The 19,747-nt window shown below is 37.4% G+C and overlaps 1 protein-coding gene across 1 annotated transcript in view; it reads right to left on the bottom strand.

Moving 5' to 3' along the window:
- The window catches only part of PRKDC (protein kinase, DNA-activated, catalytic subunit), a gene marked incomplete at both ends in the record, with an annotated part of 83,090 nt that overhangs the window by 21,729 nt on the left and 41,614 nt on the right, over nucleotides 1-19,747 (bottom strand). The window contains 22 exons of the mRNA XM_081996545.1: nucleotides 8-196; nucleotides 787-925; nucleotides 1,368-1,576; nucleotides 4,954-5,133; nucleotides 6,261-6,392; nucleotides 8,247-8,359; nucleotides 9,689-9,904; nucleotides 10,277-10,466; nucleotides 11,048-11,258; nucleotides 11,916-12,014; nucleotides 12,929-13,102; nucleotides 13,520-13,669; nucleotides 13,763-13,887; nucleotides 14,321-14,432; nucleotides 14,872-15,003; nucleotides 15,625-15,776; nucleotides 15,967-16,110; nucleotides 17,084-17,203; nucleotides 17,402-17,539; nucleotides 18,726-18,874; nucleotides 19,086-19,158; nucleotides 19,581-19,646. Of these exons, the coding sequence (XP_081852671.1) occupies nucleotides 8-196; nucleotides 787-925; nucleotides 1,368-1,576; nucleotides 4,954-5,133; nucleotides 6,261-6,392; nucleotides 8,247-8,359; nucleotides 9,689-9,904; nucleotides 10,277-10,466; nucleotides 11,048-11,258; nucleotides 11,916-12,014; nucleotides 12,929-13,102; nucleotides 13,520-13,669; nucleotides 13,763-13,887; nucleotides 14,321-14,432; nucleotides 14,872-15,003; nucleotides 15,625-15,776; nucleotides 15,967-16,110; nucleotides 17,084-17,203; nucleotides 17,402-17,539; nucleotides 18,726-18,874; nucleotides 19,086-19,158; nucleotides 19,581-19,646 (3,213 nt within the window). The remainder of the gene's footprint in view (nucleotides 1-7; nucleotides 197-786; nucleotides 926-1,367; nucleotides 1,577-4,953; nucleotides 5,134-6,260; nucleotides 6,393-8,246; nucleotides 8,360-9,688; nucleotides 9,905-10,276; nucleotides 10,467-11,047; nucleotides 11,259-11,915; nucleotides 12,015-12,928; nucleotides 13,103-13,519; nucleotides 13,670-13,762; nucleotides 13,888-14,320; nucleotides 14,433-14,871; nucleotides 15,004-15,624; nucleotides 15,777-15,966; nucleotides 16,111-17,083; nucleotides 17,204-17,401; nucleotides 17,540-18,725; nucleotides 18,875-19,085; nucleotides 19,159-19,580; nucleotides 19,647-19,747) is intronic.

Below are 19,747 nucleotides of genomic sequence, written 5' to 3'. Positions count from 1 at the left end.
TAAAAACCTGAAAAAATGGATCATTCCACGTTTTGCTTAGGTCTGGGGGTTTTCCACTATCAATATTAATGGTAGCACAATACTCCAGAGACTTCCACTCTGTGAGGTGGTCATAGCATTCCAGAGATGCAAGTTCCCAGAAGTCCTTCTCTGCTTCTGTTGGCTCTCCATCTTGCCAGTCTTCTTTAGAGAGTGCCTAGGGAATTAATTTCACAGGGAGGAAGGTTCTCAGCTGGAATCTGACACTAGTTTCAATTCTAAATCACCAGGAACTTAACAATAATTCATTGTCTCATAAAAATATCTATTCATTTACTGGAATGTGACAAACATTAAATGCAGAAAATTCAAACTTGTCAGCATTTATATACAAATTCATTTCAGGTAGCCATCTTTAGTAAACCTGCATTTTTAAAGAGCAAAGACTTTAAAAGAAGGTTAAAGAGATCCTTCTTCATTTTTACCCACTAAAACTCAGATTTTCTTTGCCATGGACACATGCAGTTTGCTCTCTTGGGGTGGTAGCAAAAGCCACCCATGGCGTTTTACTTGTCTGCCTAGGTGATCACACATGTGAAGCTTTGTAACAAACAGTAAAAAGTATCAAGCTTACTGCTCTGCTGTGGCTGCTCATCTGTTCCCAGGTCTTTACAGACTGAACCATCAATCAAACAAAACACAAGGACATTTTAAACAATATGCTGCTTCTCAAAATGTTTAATTTTGGCTTATTAGTTTTAAGTCATGAGAGATTTATGAAACAAAAAAATCTTGTTGTCATTTTACCTCATCGTAATATTTAGCTGCTTCAGCATAATCACTCCTTGCTTCTGCTATCAATGCTTTCTGTGTAACTTCCTTAGTCCCAATCTTACCACTGAAAATGCCACGAAGGACATCATAATCCCCAAGAGATCGGTACAGCCTAGTAAAATTGGAAAGGGAAATCTTTTGATTCGTTGAACAGAGGTATATCAATGCAAACAAATGCTATTTAAAAAAATAGTAATTCAATAAGCAGTAACACTACTCACTTGTAAAAGGTTTTTTTATATTTCTTATGTAAGATCATAAATATATATTTAACTAGATAAACTTCATCTTGCAGGGTGACACCTGAACTGTGGAAACTCCTGCAGTTGAAAAACCATGAACAAGATGTTTTTCAGCAGTCTGATAGCATCACCAGGGTGCCACAGCTCTTTAACTGCTCTGACTGGAAGATAGTAATTAATTGACAAGAAATTAAAAGCATATGTAATTCTAAAAGAGGGAAAGACTAAAAACGAAATCTCATAAGCTATAAAGGCAGAGTTCTTCACAAGGCAAACGTAAATGGGAGTAAATTGTCTCAAACAAGAATTTACTTAGCAAGTTCAATCCATCTGATCACATCTGGGGGAAGCTCTGTCCTCGCGCGTATCCGCTTGGACGGGGGCTCCTCCGCAGGGGACAGAGCCATCAGGGCGTGCTCCAGAAGAAGGATGCCCACCGGCTGCTGTAAACTTGCGAGGCAGCTCGTGCTCACATTAGCCGAATCCAGTTGTAGTAGCTCTCTCTGCCGGTAACTCATTTCCTATAAAATGAAACAACAGGTGTCTACTTGGTCTAAAACTATACTGAGAGTTACCTTTTACACATCACCTATTTGGTATCCCTTTTCTTACAGTGCAGGCTTTGGAAATAAGTCGTTAAATCTCCAGAGGTTCACAGCTCTGGGAAAACTGGAATCTTTTCCTTCTGTGCTGTTGCTCTTCGGACAGAGAACAGTAGAGATTAATCCCTCTACTTCGTCTGTCTCTAGGGCACAGGACACCTCTCTTGACAGAGACACACGGGAATTGGGGGAGAGGTAGATGGACACATTTCACAGCCTCAATCTTTCCTTCTGTTTGTTGGCAGTGTGGTGCCTGCTACACAATAGCTTTCACTTAACCTACTGAGTGGTGCATTCCTGCCTTAGGCCAAAGGCATGATTAACCACGATGTCTTCTCTGAGCTGGAGGCTTTCTATCCACGCACTTACCCAGCTTTAGCATACCACAGCTTCCTGTTAGACTCATTTAGTACTGTACTCATCTAGTCCTGCCTGATTTAAAGACATGACAATATTTATAGCAGATCTGTATTGTATTTAACATTAGTCTAACTATAAATAACCTCTTTTTGGGCGATAAACATTCTTGTTTACCCAAAGTTTTTTTTAAGTACTTAAATCATTATCCCACATGCCGGTAAATACATCAAGAAAGTAGCAGACAAGTTTATTAAAGCCAGTGTTGGGTTTTTTTCATGTACGAACCTAAAGAAAAACTGCAATAATATCTTAGCCAAACAGGAAGAAAGAAAAAAAATCTACAACATGGAAGAGGGGCAATATAACTTTCAGTACAAGAAACAGCACCAAGTTTTAGGACAAAAATTAGTTTGATTCTTGCAATACAGTATGTTCAAGAATACTAAGTAAAAAAAAAAAAAAAAATCTCTATCTGGAAATTGCAACAGGAGACTGTGACAAACAAACAAGTTACACTTCTTTGATAAACAGCAACCACCACAAAAACTGCAGAATAGGCATCTGGCATAAGCAAACTCATTACATAATTTGTATAGTTGAGACTCTCACACCAAGGAATTTGTACTCAATAAAAAAAGCGAAAAAGAACAGCTTCTTGTAGCTTCTTGAGTTACAGAGCAGGTGGACCCCAGCAAAGGGATAGCTCCACCTGCTATTCAGGCATTTTCAACTAGCAGTTTCTATGAAAGCTGCACATGTGCCCCAGACACTCCTATGTACAGGCACACATTCCTTGACTGATAACTTTTAGGGGTTATGTCAGGGACGCAGTGCCAACTGCACAGTCTGAAAACTTAAGAATAGCTTTGCTAAGGTAAGACCAAAAGCCCTTTCTCAGGGAGGCCTACTAGGAAAGTGCGTAAGAATGCTGCAAATATAACGGTATGCCCAGAGAATGAATACCCTCTCAAACTCACAATTTACAGTCATCAACCCACATCAAAGGAGATATCTTTGCATTTTGGTGACTATTTGATCACTTATCTTCTGAAAGCAGAGGGAATGCTCCTTGCTCCACATGCAATGCGTTCTGTCTTTATTGTACCACATGTTCAAAGATTAGGATGAATAGCATCCAAGCTGGCCTGACAGCTAAAATATTTATAAGGCAATTACATGTTCTTTGGAGGCCAGGTATCTCTGTGGAGTCTATGTAACTTTTGACATGGACTTAACTTCTTTCTTAGTATTTTGGTTGGTTTTTAATCTGTCCTGAAAGCCAGTCCCAGAGCTTCATAACCAATTTAAAGATTATAGCTGTAGATGAAAACAGCTCTTTTCATCACCAAGTTACTCTCCTAATGGGACTTGAACCTGTAGAAGACTATAAAGTTAAACAACCAGAAGGAAAAAACAGTGAATTTGGAAGCCTTTCTGAAACAAGCCAATGTTTATTATACTGTTGGTATATGTGAAACAGAAGCTGTATTTCCAAATGGCCGAGCCATTAAGACAGCCTTTATGAGTCAAATGACAGTCTTGGCACTGTGTGTTCTCACTCACCCTCCCCCAGCTCTCTTTCCTGATCAATATGAACTCTATTCCCTGTTGGGGAAAAGACTTCCTCTCACTGTTATGCAGGACGCTCAAATACACAGGCTGAGGCTTGCCTTTGTGCTGCTGTTCTTTTGTTACTGAATGGGGATGGCAATGAGATGCTCTTATCGCTTTTACGAAGTCCGTATTTTTGACTAATTTTAACTTACCTATTTTTTGAGTCTTCATTTTACATCTCTTCAGAAAAAAAGTAGTCTAACACAACAGTATTATTAATAGGGTCTAACAGACAGCATAATTCAACACAAATAATAGTATCAAGACAGAGAACCAACAAATGCAATGTCAGGAGGGAATATTAACAGATAGCTATTGTGAGATGTTGGCTCAAAAAATACCAAGTCAGCCCAGAAAAATCCCCATAGCATTTGACCTTTTATGCAGCTGCACAGAAAAAAGTAAACAAGAAATTACATTTTTTCAGATGTGTAAATACAAGTACTAAGAAGCAAAGTTTGTCACTGTTTAAAAAGCTAGTCCAAACTAGACATTTCTCCTGTATTACGAATGACATCTACTGCTACAGAGTATTTGAATTTCCATAACAGAAAGAAGCTGCCATTACCTGCCACTCAAAAAAAGATTATTTTGAGAGCTACAAACCAGATGCAACATTAAGATCAACACAGTTGACAAGAGACGTTAAATACAGTGACAATGAGTATGTAACAGATGCTTGGACAAGTTTTTTTATCTCCATGAAAATTGGGGTTACGGATAAAGTTCACAATCTATTCCAGGTCAGTATAATCTCATAGCAGAAAGGCTTGTTTTTTCTTTCTAGTGAAACAGCTGTGGTGCATGCACTTACCCTTTGGTGGGAGTGAGTCCTTCCCTCATTACTGAAAATTGCCAGACAACTACTTTAGGGAACTAATTTGAAAAAATAAGTAAGAGAGGCTAACAACAAACAGTCTGACAGCTACTGATATCCTCAAGACATCAAAGTACTCCTCAGTAAGCACTTCCCAGAAACAGGAAGATAAGTACATGACACCCACGTAACCCTTTTAATTGTTCTTGTGGCTTTCATTTAAAATAAGTCTCATAATTTTTTAATTGCATTAGTAGCAAGAAAAGGTGACTCAAACTCTACAGACCAGAAATTGTAGAAACCTTGAAAAAATCAGTTCAGAGACATGAATTACCTTGTTCAGCTTAACAAGGATCACTTGAAATATCCATTTGGTTAACAATTCTCTTTCCATCTCCGTCTAAATTTCAGTAACAGTATCTAACCTTCATTACCACTGCGTTTATCACACATTCAGACAAAGACATTATATTCAGTTTCTTTCATGCCATATAGCAGGATTTACCTGAATGCACGCAATAAATGGTGGAAAGTAAGACAGACTCATACTCAGGAAATTATTGAAGTTGTTCAGCAGCTTCTGGATGATGGCTTTTTTCTCAGAAGGAGTTTTAGATTTTTCTACCTCATGAAAAATTCCACCAAACAAACTGCTGAAAAGCTGCTTGGCAAATGTCGGATCTTTCTGTAAATTACAACAAAAGCAACAGGGCCACTGAATTTTGCTGTAATACAATAAGCTAATAAACAAAATTAAGAGATATGACCCACCCTGTACCTAATCCTTATGTGGACGCTCTTTGGGAGTGGAACAATTAGTCTGGCATGCATCACACCTATGCCAGGAATTACTGTACTACCCATTCAAATCCCACCTTAATTCTTCTACATAAAGAAACTCCAAGACAATGTAGGTTTCAGGCCAGAGTGTTGGTGGAGAGGACGGAATTTACAATTTTCACATATTCACAATTCCCACTACAGGAACCAGACACCCAATATTATCTTATGGACACTATTGCCAGTGAAGAGGGTTTCAGGAAAAAACAGAAGACATCAACGTGTGAGGAGACCCAGACCTAACACTGAGACAGCTAAAACAGAGAGACAGACAGTTCCATCTGAGATTTAAAGGCATTTTTTCAACCCAGAAACACATTTCTATGTGTAACAATCCTATGCATCCTGGTCTATCACAGGCCTGGAGTTCGGTCTAACTCTTGATCTAATGCTATTCAGATAACTCATGAGTGTGCCACTTCCTCTCTTTACACAAAGGGACCATCAAAAGCAATTAAATACAAAGGTAATCAGGAACACTGTGACTTCCCAAACACTGTAAAATGGGATAGATTCAGCCTACCGTTTCTACAGCTCTCAGGTAGGAAAAGGAATATTGGATCAGCTTTACTGAGTAGTCTGAGTCCAGTCTTACCCACAGTAACTTCATTTGTATTTTTACAACTCCATTATAGCCATATAAGAGAATAAAAATGGCTGTTTTGTTGCTGTACAGTGAGATATCTTTGCAATAAGGTCTCTAAAGACCACCATCATCTGTTTCTCAAGCAGAGGAATCCAGAGGCAATGGACAACAGCTGATGTCTCGGGTCCTCAGTGTTCAACTCAACTGCTCAGGGGAGACAAGCTACAAGGCATCTTCTATCATCACTGCACCAGCCCAGGGGTAGGAGAAACACTCCCTCAAAATAGGCTCTTTAAATGTGTATCACAGTGGTTGACTACAAAACAACAAATCAATTTTGACAAGAACAGAAAACTTTACAAATGACCTTTGAAAAGCAGACAGACCTGGGCAAGGCCCTGCAGAGGGGCAATGAGACTGTAGTATTCAATCTGGATGTCAGGAAGGTCTCCTATTCGGTAACTTCTGTACAAAGTAACCTGGGCATCATGCTTCATCTTCAGCTCAGATTTCAACTCCTGAAACGCATCGCTCATGTTAAAAAAATTATAATCATATTACTTACAAAGAACTGTGTCTAGAAAGACAAAATGTGTTTTATAAACTTTGCCGTGCTTATTAAACAAATACATTTTCTATAAAGCTGTAATATGGTTAAACCCAAAATTATCTTAGTCAATTAAAAACACCAAAGTCTTTTTCATAGACTTACATCAGCCATTAACTTCTAATATTAATGCCTTGTAACTCCTGCTTCCATACAGGTAGTATTTAAGTCACTTTTAAAGAGAATGATTATGACTGACATCTAGTGAGCTGCTATGGTTTAATAAGTTACTGCCTGCCAGCTGAGCCACAGTAGTCCAGTCTCAGCCTGGCCCAGGTGCAAAGTAAAATGAGGTTTCTAAAGCTAGTGTGTTTTATTTCACACAGTGGGATGGGGAGGGGAAGGAAGAAGGATGAACCTGGTAGTACTGATTCCTAATAAAACTTAAACCAAACCATAATAAAACTGAAACCTATCTCTTCCTCTGCCTTTCTTCCTTTTCATAGCACTGATATGCTATAAGGAAATCAGCAGTAAGTTTAGAGGCTGGGATTTTATTTTTAACTACTGCCATTACCAGTTAAACCAGCAGACAGTGGGTGGATATATACATTGGTAAAATGGAGGAGGGAAACAGAAGAAAGCTTGAAGGTTATTTTTTCCTCTTCTGTAAACCCTTTGTAATTTTGCTGTTTGAGCCCATTTTTCTTCTACACAACTTGAAAGGGATGATTTTCAAAAAACTTTCAAGAGAAATATGCTGGGATAAATTAGGGTTTTGCTAAAGCTTTGCTAAGGACCTACTTTTTCCTGTTTTGCCCCATCAGGTACTGTGTTAATGCAAACCACCAATTTCCATGTGTGTTTATGTGCAACAAATCTCTTGAAAAGTTTAAGGGGTCCTGACAGCATTCATAGTCTCCTCTAGTTTTTTATTGTGGAATATCACAGGGGCTTTTGTTGGTTGTATTTTGGACTGCCATACAGAACACGTTTACAGGTTCTCTCTTGCAAGGTGGGAGGAAATGGTAGTTTTAGCCTGCTAGTAATATATATTGGCTAAAATAGGTGTTTGTGTGGTTCTTCCAGACACAAGTTCTGTTTACACAGTTGTCTGCAGCTGCAAAGAATTATAAAAGTGTCTCAAATTGGTAGCTCTCAACCCTGGGTTCCTTTGCTCTTGGTCTAACTGCTATCATTTTTGGACAATAATGTATGTTATTTTTAGTAACATGAACCTCTGAAAAACTGTTACAGAGCTTAAAAATACTTAAACTTACTGTTAAGTACATAACACAACCAGGAAACCCACATAGTACTAGGTTTCTGGCCTTGATAAACACTCAGCAAATGATTATTACTGACATTCCTTCTTAAAAGTATGCAACAGTTCTGGCTAGTCCATCAGCTGTATCACATTTTTGCGTTCACCTTCAGACACTGGATAATGTTCTCCAACTATTTCTGCAGAGTATTGTAGCTTCAAGCCTCCTATTTTCCAGGAGGACAACTGTAAAGAGCTTCCCATAGCTGTTAGGGACTCCATCACATAAAAATCACTTCATACACATTAAGTGGTAGGCTAGAAGTGTTATCATCCAGCTCTTTTTTCACTCATGCCAAGCAACATCATTTAGCTTTAGCACATAAATAACACGACTTCCAAATAAAACCTTCTAAAGCTCTTCAAGTAGCAACCAGTATCTTACACCTACCCTTTCTTCACAAAAGTACTTCTAGAGATACTAAGGTACTAGAGATACTGAGTACAAGACTGCAGACGGCATTGGGACTTAAGGTTTCAAACTTGTTTGGATTGACAAACCTTTTCTCTTTTCTGTTCAGCCACACCTTTTCTAGCATAAATCAGACTGAGTTTCTCTTGATCCTTCAAGAAACGCCTCCGCAGTCTTAGAATTTCTGCTCGTTCTTCTATACCTAGGGAACACACAATCATGTCCACAGCTTTTCCTTTCTCAATCAAACTTCAGATTTAAGGCAAGAGCATCATATAGTAACAAACATCATCTTTATACTTACTAGCTTACCAGCTAGTCTCCTACGTTTCATATCCAACAACTCAATGCAAGGCCTTTCAATAAGATAGCAAATTAAAACAAATTAAGTTGTACTTAGGAGAAGAGGTAATAAGCATTTATACAAAAACTTTAAGCACATGGATGAGGTATAAGGGTCAAACTATTGTACTGGTAAAGGCACTAAAAATCATGAATTTTATGAAAATTTTATGCAATTTGTTCCATACGACAGGTTTATTTTAAGCTCTCAAAGGCAAGTATGGCATTTGCATCACATTTCATGAAGAACATGGCTCCCTACATAAAAGAGGTGCTAAACATTCAAAGATTGGGTAATAATAATACAGTGCTATATTTTGTAAGTTACTGTTACAGAACTGTCACTGGATCAACTGATGCTCAGGACAGTCATGGAGAGAGGCCACTTCATAGACTGTTCATTTCAGTCCATTTCCTAGGAAAGAAGACTGAGCAAACAAAAACATACAACTGTAACTGGTATTTTCCTGGTAGAAGACCAGGGACTGTCTGGAAGGTAGACTGACCTCTCTGTTTCTGTAGTTCAGTGTGGTCCATTCAAAACTGCGCTGCAACACTTCTTAGGTATTGAAAAGTTCAATCTTTATAGCGGTCTGCCTGAACTCCTACTCTCATCCTTCCAGTCATAATTTTAATGACCAGGTAGGCAAGGATGAAACGGGGAAGAAATGAGAAGGAGCCCAAGCCATTCCAGAACAGTACTGATATTTTTTAGTTATCAACTGGGTGAATGAAGGAGCATTCTCAGAAAACAGTTGGTAATTCTAATGACAGATTGCAATATGTTGTAGATTGTGTCAGCATAATTGAAAGGATTTGGAGAAAATATGTTTAAAGAGATCTCTTCTTTAAAGAGGTAAGCAGTTAAATTTGAAACAGAAGGGACAGAACTGTCTGACATTCATGCTATGATCGTCTTAGGGAGAGGTAGGAATGCAAAGATCACACTGACTGGTTTCTCATCCAGTCAGTTCTTTTGTCTAGTAACATACAGTTTTGCAATTCCTAGCACAATTCTAGCTTTTTGCCACACATTATGTATCACCACACACTCCTGGACACAAAATCTCTCAAGCTGAACCTCAATGAGAATGTTTCAAAGATAATGGACTGCCAGCCAAACAAGTGACAAAGATGGTCTACAAAAATGTAGTATTTATATAGAAATTCCATCACAAGGCTTACAGACCTTTAGTTTTGTTGTCCACCTCATCTCCAGGCAAACCCAACCTTTTTTTCCCGAAATCTGGCCCCACTGGTTTAAAGGTTGCTTGTTTAAATTTTTCACTCCGTTTGTTAACCAACAGCATAGATGAAGACAAGGATTCAGAGGATGAAGGAACTACATACTCTGCCAATGTGTCAATGCTACTTCCAGTTAGCCAATTAAAAGAACTTCTACCACCTATAAAAAAAATAAAAATTTAAAAAGCTGTAACATACCCACATATAAATCAAGTGAAAACGTCTATGAAAGCAGGTCATTTTCCTCCCCCCAAAAAAATAATTCCCAGTGTTTATGGGCAGAACAGATTTCAAACTGTTAGGTAAGAAACAAACTTCTTTTACATTAGGCAGAACACAAAATATATATGAGACTAAAAAAAGTGACTGGATGTTTTTTCTTGTAATGCAAAAAAAAAAAAAGCCCTTCAAAACAAAATATTAAATGCATTTGCACTTTCACACTAAAAATTCACATGCAACAGGAATTAAAAGAATGAAATAATTCCTATAGCAAACAAGAAAATTTCAGAAGACACTGGCCTGAACTTACTGACATGCTGTGTAGGTGTAAATTCATATTGCCGTTGGGTAGCCCTCACTCGACCACCAACTGACCCAGAAGCAGAGAGGGATCTTTCTTGTGATAAATTCCTGTGGATACTCTGAGAAGCTTGAGTCTCCACAAACATAGGTGTGAGCACAGTACTTCGATAACGCCAGCTGGAATCAATTACAAAGTCCTACAAACACAAAAAGATTTTAGTAAGAACAGTAAGAATGAAGGCTTTTTGCCTTCCTTCCTTGAGATAGGATAGCAGAAAGTAAAGTACAGAATTTAAAATATCATCCCAGGTACAGGGGCAGAACTTGACTTAAAAAAAAAAAACAAACAAAAAACACATAAAAGTTCTCCATAGCTCAGCAAAAAAGCTCATTAATTCGGACTGGTCAGCTGAGGACTGATTTACAGCTCTTGTACCAGTATTCCTATTTCTTCATAAGTTTTCTCCAGCTTATGGTGCTTCTCTCCACTACCCTCATTTTTAGGTATTTCAGTACTCTAGAGGTCAGCTATACTTGGTATACGTAATTATTTTAATTAAATCTTTCTTTTTTGAAAGAAAAGCAAAATTATTGCCCCCCCAAATCATCAAACTTCCGATACTGTGCATAACCCATGACCACTGCAGCTGTTAACTATGAAGTATGAAATGCACTTTCAAAAATCTTATTAATTTTGCCATTCTTGTCCAAGTGGTAACTACATTAAGGAATAGAATTTGCCATATGGTTGCGTGCAGGATAACACATTACAATTCACCTGAAATTTGCATTCGGACAGTGGATGCTCAAATATTTTTCTGGAATAATCCGGGCTCTTGCTAGTCATTTCAAGCAGAAAATTCGTAATTAGACTCAAGTACTGTGTTTCAATCTTGGTAGAATATAAAGAATTTAACAATGACAGCATGCGGTCAAGAATATTTGTGGGTAACCTTGTCTCATCACTCCAAAAATTCCTAACAATTAATCTGTAAAGGCAAGGAATAAAGTTATTCTTGGTTATCTGCAAACAGAAAAAACAACACTATAAAAAAAGTCAAGTGTAAAAAAAAAAAAATCACAGTAAGATTATAAAGCCTTCAACTAACCCTTTCATGCTATGGATCTTCCACTGAATTACACCAAATTCCTCATTCATCTACCATGCTCTATGCCATTCAATTGATATGAAAGGTTTACTCTGAAAAAAATTATTTCTACTGAGTTGTTCTCCTCTTCAGAAGTGATCTCCTTTTCTATCTTTTGCTTCACCAAAATACTTTACAAATCCAACATTCTCCAACATTTAATGTATTTTTTGTGTGTTTGTGTATAGTGAGGGCCTTCCTGTTCAAAAACTCTAGAACATTAGTGCAGAATTAGGTCTAACATACTGAAACAACTTCTCCATGGCTTTGAACAAGCTTCTAAAGCTCTGTGCTTCACTTAAATTTGGTGTAACACTATAGGACACAATTTTATAAATTAACTTATAGGAAGAAAAGGAAATAATGTTATCTCACTGTTACTCTTTTATATTAAAATACTTAAAAAACCTCAGAGGATCAAATCTTCTGTTATAAAAAAAGAAAGAGTAGTTTAGGGACTTGTTACTTCAGTCAGTCATCACAACACTGTTTACTCACTGCAGTTCAGCATTCTCATCAATTAGCCCTTGAAGCAGTATTTCTTTTGCCAGTTTGAGTATTTCCTGAGAATCACCATCTGCTTGGCTTTCTGGATCACTGATGGTAGGAGAAAAATGTCTCTTAATGACTTCTCTCAAATAATCCATAGTAAAATAAGAGGATGAGGATAGAGGGAGAAAAGAAGGAACATGGCCTTCCCATAAAAATCTCAACTTGGCATGACAACACTGCATTTTTTTCATAACATGAGGTCTTCACTGCCAAAAATGCCTTGTCTCTCCACTACTTAGAAAAGAAAAAAAATAAGAAAGCCACGTAATACATGTTAAGTATTTAATACAAAGGCAAACAGAAGGCAAACAGAAGTAATTCTGAGTTTGCAAGGTTAAAACTGAGAAAAAGGCAGAGAATTAGAATTTCCCAAGTGACACTGGAGTAAAAATTAACCTGTACTTTTTCTTCACAATAATTATTCATTCAAATACTTCAGTTATCTTGGGAAAAAGCACATAATAGAACCCAACTAAGTTAAATGATTTAACAGCAACCCACTTGTCAAACCGAGTACATGCCTGTTCCCTACTCTAAGGGGTCAGAGAGAAAGAACAGCTTTATACTACCAGATTGGCACAGTCTGGATCCCTTCCAAGTGCCTTAATACACCTTCTACCTACAAGCAAATTTCTCTAATGTACAATTCTTACTAGTTACAAATTCCAGCAACAAGAAAAAATGTAGGAGCATCAGAGCTAAGACCTCTTATGCCATCATGCTGTGGTGATGCAACATCCTTGTCTGGGCTAAAGTTCAAGTCTAAGTCTTTTTCCCTTAATGGAAGCGATAAAATTTGCACCAAAGGCCAGAGCTATTTAACAAACCACAGGCTCTATTCTTCCGAGAACTGGAAAAATCCTGCACCGAGGGACATGAAGTTCGGAGACAGTGTTACAAGCACTTTCATTCTGCCTCTGACAAACCACTGAAAGACAACATCTGCAGTGAATACACACCTGTAATTATCATAAATCCACATAAGAATATCATACATGCGCTGTCGACATATGACAGAAGGGTGAGAAATGAACCCTGTCACTCCAGGAAGAAGTTCTTTAAGTTCTAGAGGTTTTAGTTTAGACAGCATCTTGTAAACTATATCCAAACAAACCCTTTGCCTTTCATCATCCCTAAAAAGAGAGGGAAAAAAAGAATAGTTACATAGCTTTTCTCTTCACGGAGAGAAGTTAGGAACCAGTTAGGTTTTAGCAATAATATTTGTTTTTCCATAAAGGGCTTTAGGTAAATACTTCTGAGTTCAACCTAAGAGTAGGAGTAAAACTAAACTAATACATACTACAGCAATTCGCATACCAGTGATGTTTCACCTTAATGCTATTTAGGGTTTTTTCTGTGTTTTTCACAGTGAGATAATCATCTTAATACTTAACTCCCAGATTCCATTAGCTCAAATTAGGAGAGCAGTGATCAAAAAATGAACATGAATTACAAATGCTTCTGAATGTAAAAATATTGTGGCCAGCACAGAAAATGTTATTAAGAAATTTAGACTCTGCATCCACATTTGTAATCACATGACCACTCACCTATAATTCATGATCTGGATAAAGTCTTTACTCTTTAAATGCAAGTAGAGATCAGGCACTTCTTCCGCCCGGCACATTATTACTTCCAGACAGTAGGTTTTCATCACACCATGAAGTTTGGGTATCAAAAAGAATACTGCATTCATAAACCTTAACATAACCAGAAGCCCACAAAGAAAAGCAAGTTATTTTCTATTACTCCTCTAGGTCTACAATGAACATACCATGTAAATCAGGACACACCTGTCAGCAAGAGGTGGAAAATTCTTAACCACTTTATTCAAGCACTGAATAAACTTATCCTGCTGGGTATTCTGATGATGTTTTAATTGTTTTATGACACAATCATACACTGGATCTTCAAGTACCTGAAAAAGAGAAAGATAGTAAGACAAGCATAGCCATTAAACTCATAACCACCTTAAAGACATGTAGTTTTGCTGCTGTATTGTTTCATTCGAGTGCATTTCGCTAGGTAGGATCCACCCACCTCATCTGGACATTTATGGTGCTTCATGGCTGCTGTACAGCTGAATGCCTGGCTGAGACATGATTGCCTGTTTAAACAATACATTTGTGAGCCTCCTCTGATTGGTTTGGAATCAACGTCTTAATTTTGAAATACAACTTGCTTAGTACGCTCATATAAATAATAAGTAGCTTCTCATTCAGTATGGCAGGTTTCCAATTTTTCCCAGAGTTTTAAATACATTCATTTTTGGAGCTTAATTGAGTAGTCATATAAAAGATACACGTAGAATTAAGACAGAAATGGTCAAGCACAAAACAGAATTCACTTACATTTTCTCTCTCTGCAATGTATTGAAGAGCAAGTCCCAACACTTCTGCTGCAGCTGCATAAACTTCTTTATACTTTAATAAGCCCATGTTGCTCGTCAAAGCCTGAAAATACCTAACACAAAAGGTAGACCTGCTGTAAGCCACTACTGCATCCAGTTTTAAACCAAAACAAACAACCTCACCTGAGCTGCCTAGGGGAACAGTGACTGCTTTTAGAAGAGCTGAATACAGGACAATATGGATTTTCCACCTGCAGCATCTCAAATCCCTGCTTTGGTAACTCCTGACTCTGTTAATTCCCATGAAACTGCAACTCTGGGGCCCACTGTAAAAAAGCTTACATCCTTCTAGATATTTTCCAAAATAAATGTGGTCTGCAGTTTGCAGCTAGAAAAGCATTACATCTGACAAACACTAGCAAAGGGATGATGGGACAAACGATTCCAATAAATGAGCAATCCAGCTCCCATACTTCATGCTGACAAGTTAGACTTGCTCTCTTTGTCTTAAGCTTTTATCAAAATCATTCACCAAAAAGCTGCATTTCTCACCTGACACGATCTATTTCACACTTTGGGTCAAAGGGAGGTAAATTGTTAGCAAGAACAATTCCCAGCAGCTGAATTCCCACTGAATTGTCCTTTGTATCAGGGTCTCCACCAGAAAACTTTTCAAATATTAAACTGTTGGATAAAAACATGAAAGTAATGAGATACAGAAAAAATCCAAAATATACACAACATAAATCACTCACTCTCTGTGTATATACAGATACATACACACATACAACCCCACCAAAACCAGCAGAAAGTAAGTATACACACATATACAATTCCACCAAAAACAGCAGAAAGCATATAATCAGAAAGAAGTAAGTATTTAGCTTCAATGAATAAGTCTTTGGGGAAGGGGGAAAAAAAAAAAAAAAAAAGAGAGAGATTGTAAGACCACACAAATTCTCTGCAACAGGTTCAGAAGCACAGCAGATCGCAGAATTCTTGGTAAGAGTGCACCAATATTCAGTGATAATACCCAAAATTTCAAATAAAACGTAAGTCTTTGCAGCGATTACTCCTGCTTTTGTTGTTGCTGGTGTAGTCCTCTACATGTTTTCCCTGTCTCTCTCCTTGTGGTTTTGCAAATTAAGTTACAACCTTTGGAGAGTTGAGTTCTGAAGTTCTACTGTCAGCTCTAGGGACAAAAAGATTACTATTGCAGCTGAATTTATCTTTTAATCTCCTTTGATAATGTTTACTTATATTCTTGAAATACTGATGAAAGCAAGCAATTGTCTAAATGCTTACCTGTAAGGTATGGAGAGACAGTTCTTCCAACACTCTATAACTGTCTTTATGATTTCCAGATTGTGCCTGAACACAGCTCTTTTTTGGTGAAAGGCATTCTTCATCAAGAATTCAAGCAATCTGTTAGCTAAAATCTCATCCTTAATATTCCCCTACAATGAACAGGACCAAAAATAAACAGTGACTCCAACATGAAGACATATATTGTTTTATGAAAGCAAGCAAGTAAATAGGCTATTTTTGAAGTGAGTATCTATTATTATAAGTGCATAATAAAAACCTCACTCATTCCTTACCAAATAGTCACAATAATGATAAAAAAAGAATTTCACATTTCCTTACTTTGGGAGTGGCTACACTTGTCCAGGAAAGGATAGTAACTACTATTTCCACCACCATGTAATGAATCCCTTCACCTCCATTATTCCCAGAAACAACAAGCTGCAGCAATGGACCAAGCCACTGCTTTGCATAAGGTCGGAAAACCTATGGAAAATAGGAAAATCAGTGATCAAGTACAAATTATCCAACTATTCAATAACCTGCTGTGCAATAATCATTACAAGTAAGAGTGCTAAATCAGCCTCTTATCAATTTTCTTAACCTCTGAAGCAACAACAACAATTTTAAAGTAACTTTCAAATAAAAATATCCATAACTACATTCCACACTTCTGCTTAGAAACATTTAACCAAGTATTCACTAGGGCCCACATAACATGGTGCTCACACAGAAAACTTGTCCCTAAAGGATTTGAAGGAGTATGCTGTTCATCTACCCTTGCATTTCAGACAGCTTCACTAAGAAAGTAGCATTAAGTGGGTATAAAGCTTCTTGAATTACTTCTGAAATTCAGCCTTTTTGTATTTCGGATTTACAATATTTCAGACAGAACCATTATACTTTAAAATCACTGTATGAAATAGGGTGAAAATTTTTTAACCAAGAATGAGAGTTAGAAAAAGTTTCTTCTCGGGCAAAGACACATTACGCTATCTTAGTGTCCTTCTGCAACAGGAACATAATTTAGCCCAAAGGGTTTCCATAAGACTCATCTGTGACCATTAAAAAACCATTATATTTGCTCCTGTAAAGATGGCAAGCATCATCAGCCATACCTCTTGCCCAGTATCAATGAACCAATTACTGCTAGTTTACAGAAGACACATATTGTGGACATCCACTACTTATAGAAGTAGAGTTTGGGAGAAAAAGTATTGGTATTACCTTGAAAATGCTGGCACTATCTGGAATTTTGGGCTACGAATGTGCTCCCTTTTATCATGGCAAACTACTCAATTTTAGAAATTTTAGAAATTGAGTAGTTTGTTATGATAAAACTGAAAACTACTCAAAAGTCTCAGCTGATAAAATATTTTACCCCACAGGAGTTACACAGTTGATATTATAATACAACCTGTTATGTTAACAGAAAAAATATGACCAAAAAATTACTCACATCCTCAGTATTAACAATAAGTTTTGCTATGAAGAGGCGAATATTTAGTGGTACTGATGGGTTTCCTAATTTGCCATGCAGAAATTTCATCCAAAGAGGAAGATCTACTGGAACTGTCCCCTGAAAGTTAGGAAATGAGTATAAATCAACTCAATTCTTGGACCAAACAGGGTTACCAAGCCAAAAAGCCCCCAGCTTGAGCCACACAAGTCTCATTATAATATAGCCAAGAAAATTAATAAAGGAAGGCATTCAATCATGATTCCCTTTTCTTGGTATAGTTAGTGAAAAAATGCCAACTTTTTGGTTAATACTGGCCTCCTCTACTTTGGGTGTGATCTGGTTCCTCTGCATATGTTTAATCAGAGTGGTCATAGAAGGCATACATTCATGCTGGTTGAGTTCATCCATTTCCAATTCCATCTCGTCATTTAAAACCATGTATTCTGTGGACTCCTGAAAAACAGTGTTACTGTGATTAATAAGAACACTGTATTTTCTTTTAAATCATGATAATGCCACAAGTCATTCTGATCTTATCTGTGTTTACAGGTTTGATTATACACTCAGTGTAGGCAACAGGGAATACATCAAAAGTGTTGTTCAGACACCACCCAAATATATGTACCAGTGGTGCACATCTTTTACTTTCTGTGCCAACAGATGTCAACTTCATGTTACTCAGACTTTACTCCCTGCCAGGATAGGTGTGGCAACTGCTGGAAGCAGGAAGAGTTAGCTGAACCTACTTCATTTCACAGCTGAAGGAATGAAAGCCCTATTTTTATGGATGTGTTGTTTCACACTGACTAGCAAACACAGCAGCTCTGCCTTTTGCTACACAGAGTAATTCACTAAAGAAAATTGTTTATAGTTAGAAATTACAATGTTACAACACTAGAAAGCACATTTCTGGTTAACTTCCCTGCAGCTAAAACACCTCCTTGCTCCAAAACATGGAAACAGTTTATCTTTACCAATGTTAACAGTTATTTTGACAGATTCCCTCTTCAGTGTCTATGATACTTTTACAACTTTTCTTTCTGTTTCATAGCAAATATCTATCCTACCAGCGTTACTGTTGATGAGACATGTCTAGACTGCAGAAAGAACACAACTTCAAGTCTTGGAAGATATTAAGTTCTGTTCTTCCAAGAGCAACAGTTAAATACAAGCTGCTACAACAGAGATACAAAAATATTTACGTGTTTGATCATTTATTCCATGCATTTGATGCAACCAGTGTGGTCAAGTGCCTTAAGAGACCGGAGGAAGAGGGAAATGAGGAAACCAGGTGCCTAACAGCAAAACACAACCATCACAGGATACTCCTGAGGGCATGCACAGTCACAAGCCACCTTTTTACAACTCAGGCTGGACTTCACTCACATTACTCAACTTTAGAAACCCAAGGTAGGGCATTCCTTTTCTCCAGCTGTAGACAGCAGAGAGAGGAAAGAATAAAAATGACTGACAGAACATAGCTCAAGCCCCCTCCTTCATCTTCTGGAGGAACCCATTCTCAGTCAAGTAGAACAAGTACTGAGAAATTTCTGGCCTCCTTTCTCGACCCCAATAAATGTATGCAATTGTTAGAAGCGTAAAACTTCTCTTTCTCACAGGACGTAAGTCACTAAATTACCTTCCTCCTGAAACGAGTGCTGCTAGCTGTAACATCTTGGGAGCTATAGGAAAAACCTTGGACTCCAGTAGAAAAATCAAACTGACTCATTTCCTCACTCAAACTGCTATCCATCATGTATGATGCAGAAGCTAAATACTTGGGTTCATCTAAATAGGAAAAAGAACAGACTATTAATCAAAATTATTACAAGAAACAAGCCTTTATTGGCCACTAAAACTTGATGGCGGGTGGGAATTTGTTGTTAGATGAAGTACATGGAATGCTTTTATTTGTTCCTGCTACTGTAGAAGCCAATTAGCAACACACCAATGAAAGGTAAGAAGGCATTTTTTTCATAGTCATAAATGACTTTCATACCCTGATCGCTATTCCCTGCATCCCTGGCCTCCTTTCTAATAGCAATGTACCGCTTCTTCCTTTCCAGAGGCACCTAGACAGCAAGAAATAAAGTTTGAAAATTATTATTTTTTTAACTTACAGTCTATTTACAATTACTTACAAAACTGCCGAAAATGATCAAAACCATTTCATATGAATGGAAATCCCATGTTGTAAATTATAATGATTAACGCTACAGAACAACAGTTGAATTACTTATTCCTATAGCCATTCATTACCAGAATAAGTGTGCTAAAAAGTATATTAAAGTTACATGCACTGCAGGTATGTTCTAAATTCCAAGTCTGGATTTCTCTCAGAAAAATGTATTTTAAAACATTACAGGAGTACTCCATTTTTTATTCATTACAGAATCCTCTTTCCCTGTATGTGAGAATTGACCTGGTCTACAGTGACTACTCTGTTAAAGCCATACTCATTTTTCACTTAGGAACACCCAGAAATTCCACTCACCTCAATTTCTACAGGAAATGTATACTGACGTTTCAGGTCTATCAAATTTTCAAAAATCAGCAAATTCTGCAAACGAAAGCATGTTTGGAAATATAAAAATTATAATGCTGCACACAACAACTGCTCTGAACATATTTTATTTCTTCTTAAAAAACAACATACCAACA

The sequence above is a fragment of the Phaethon aethereus genome (assembly GCF_964289735.1).
Source record: "Phaethon aethereus genome assembly, chromosome: 2".
Taxonomy (NCBI): Eukaryota; Metazoa; Chordata; class Aves; order Phaethontiformes; family Phaethontidae; genus Phaethon; species Phaethon aethereus.
This window is presented reverse-complemented; position numbering and strand designations above follow the sequence as displayed.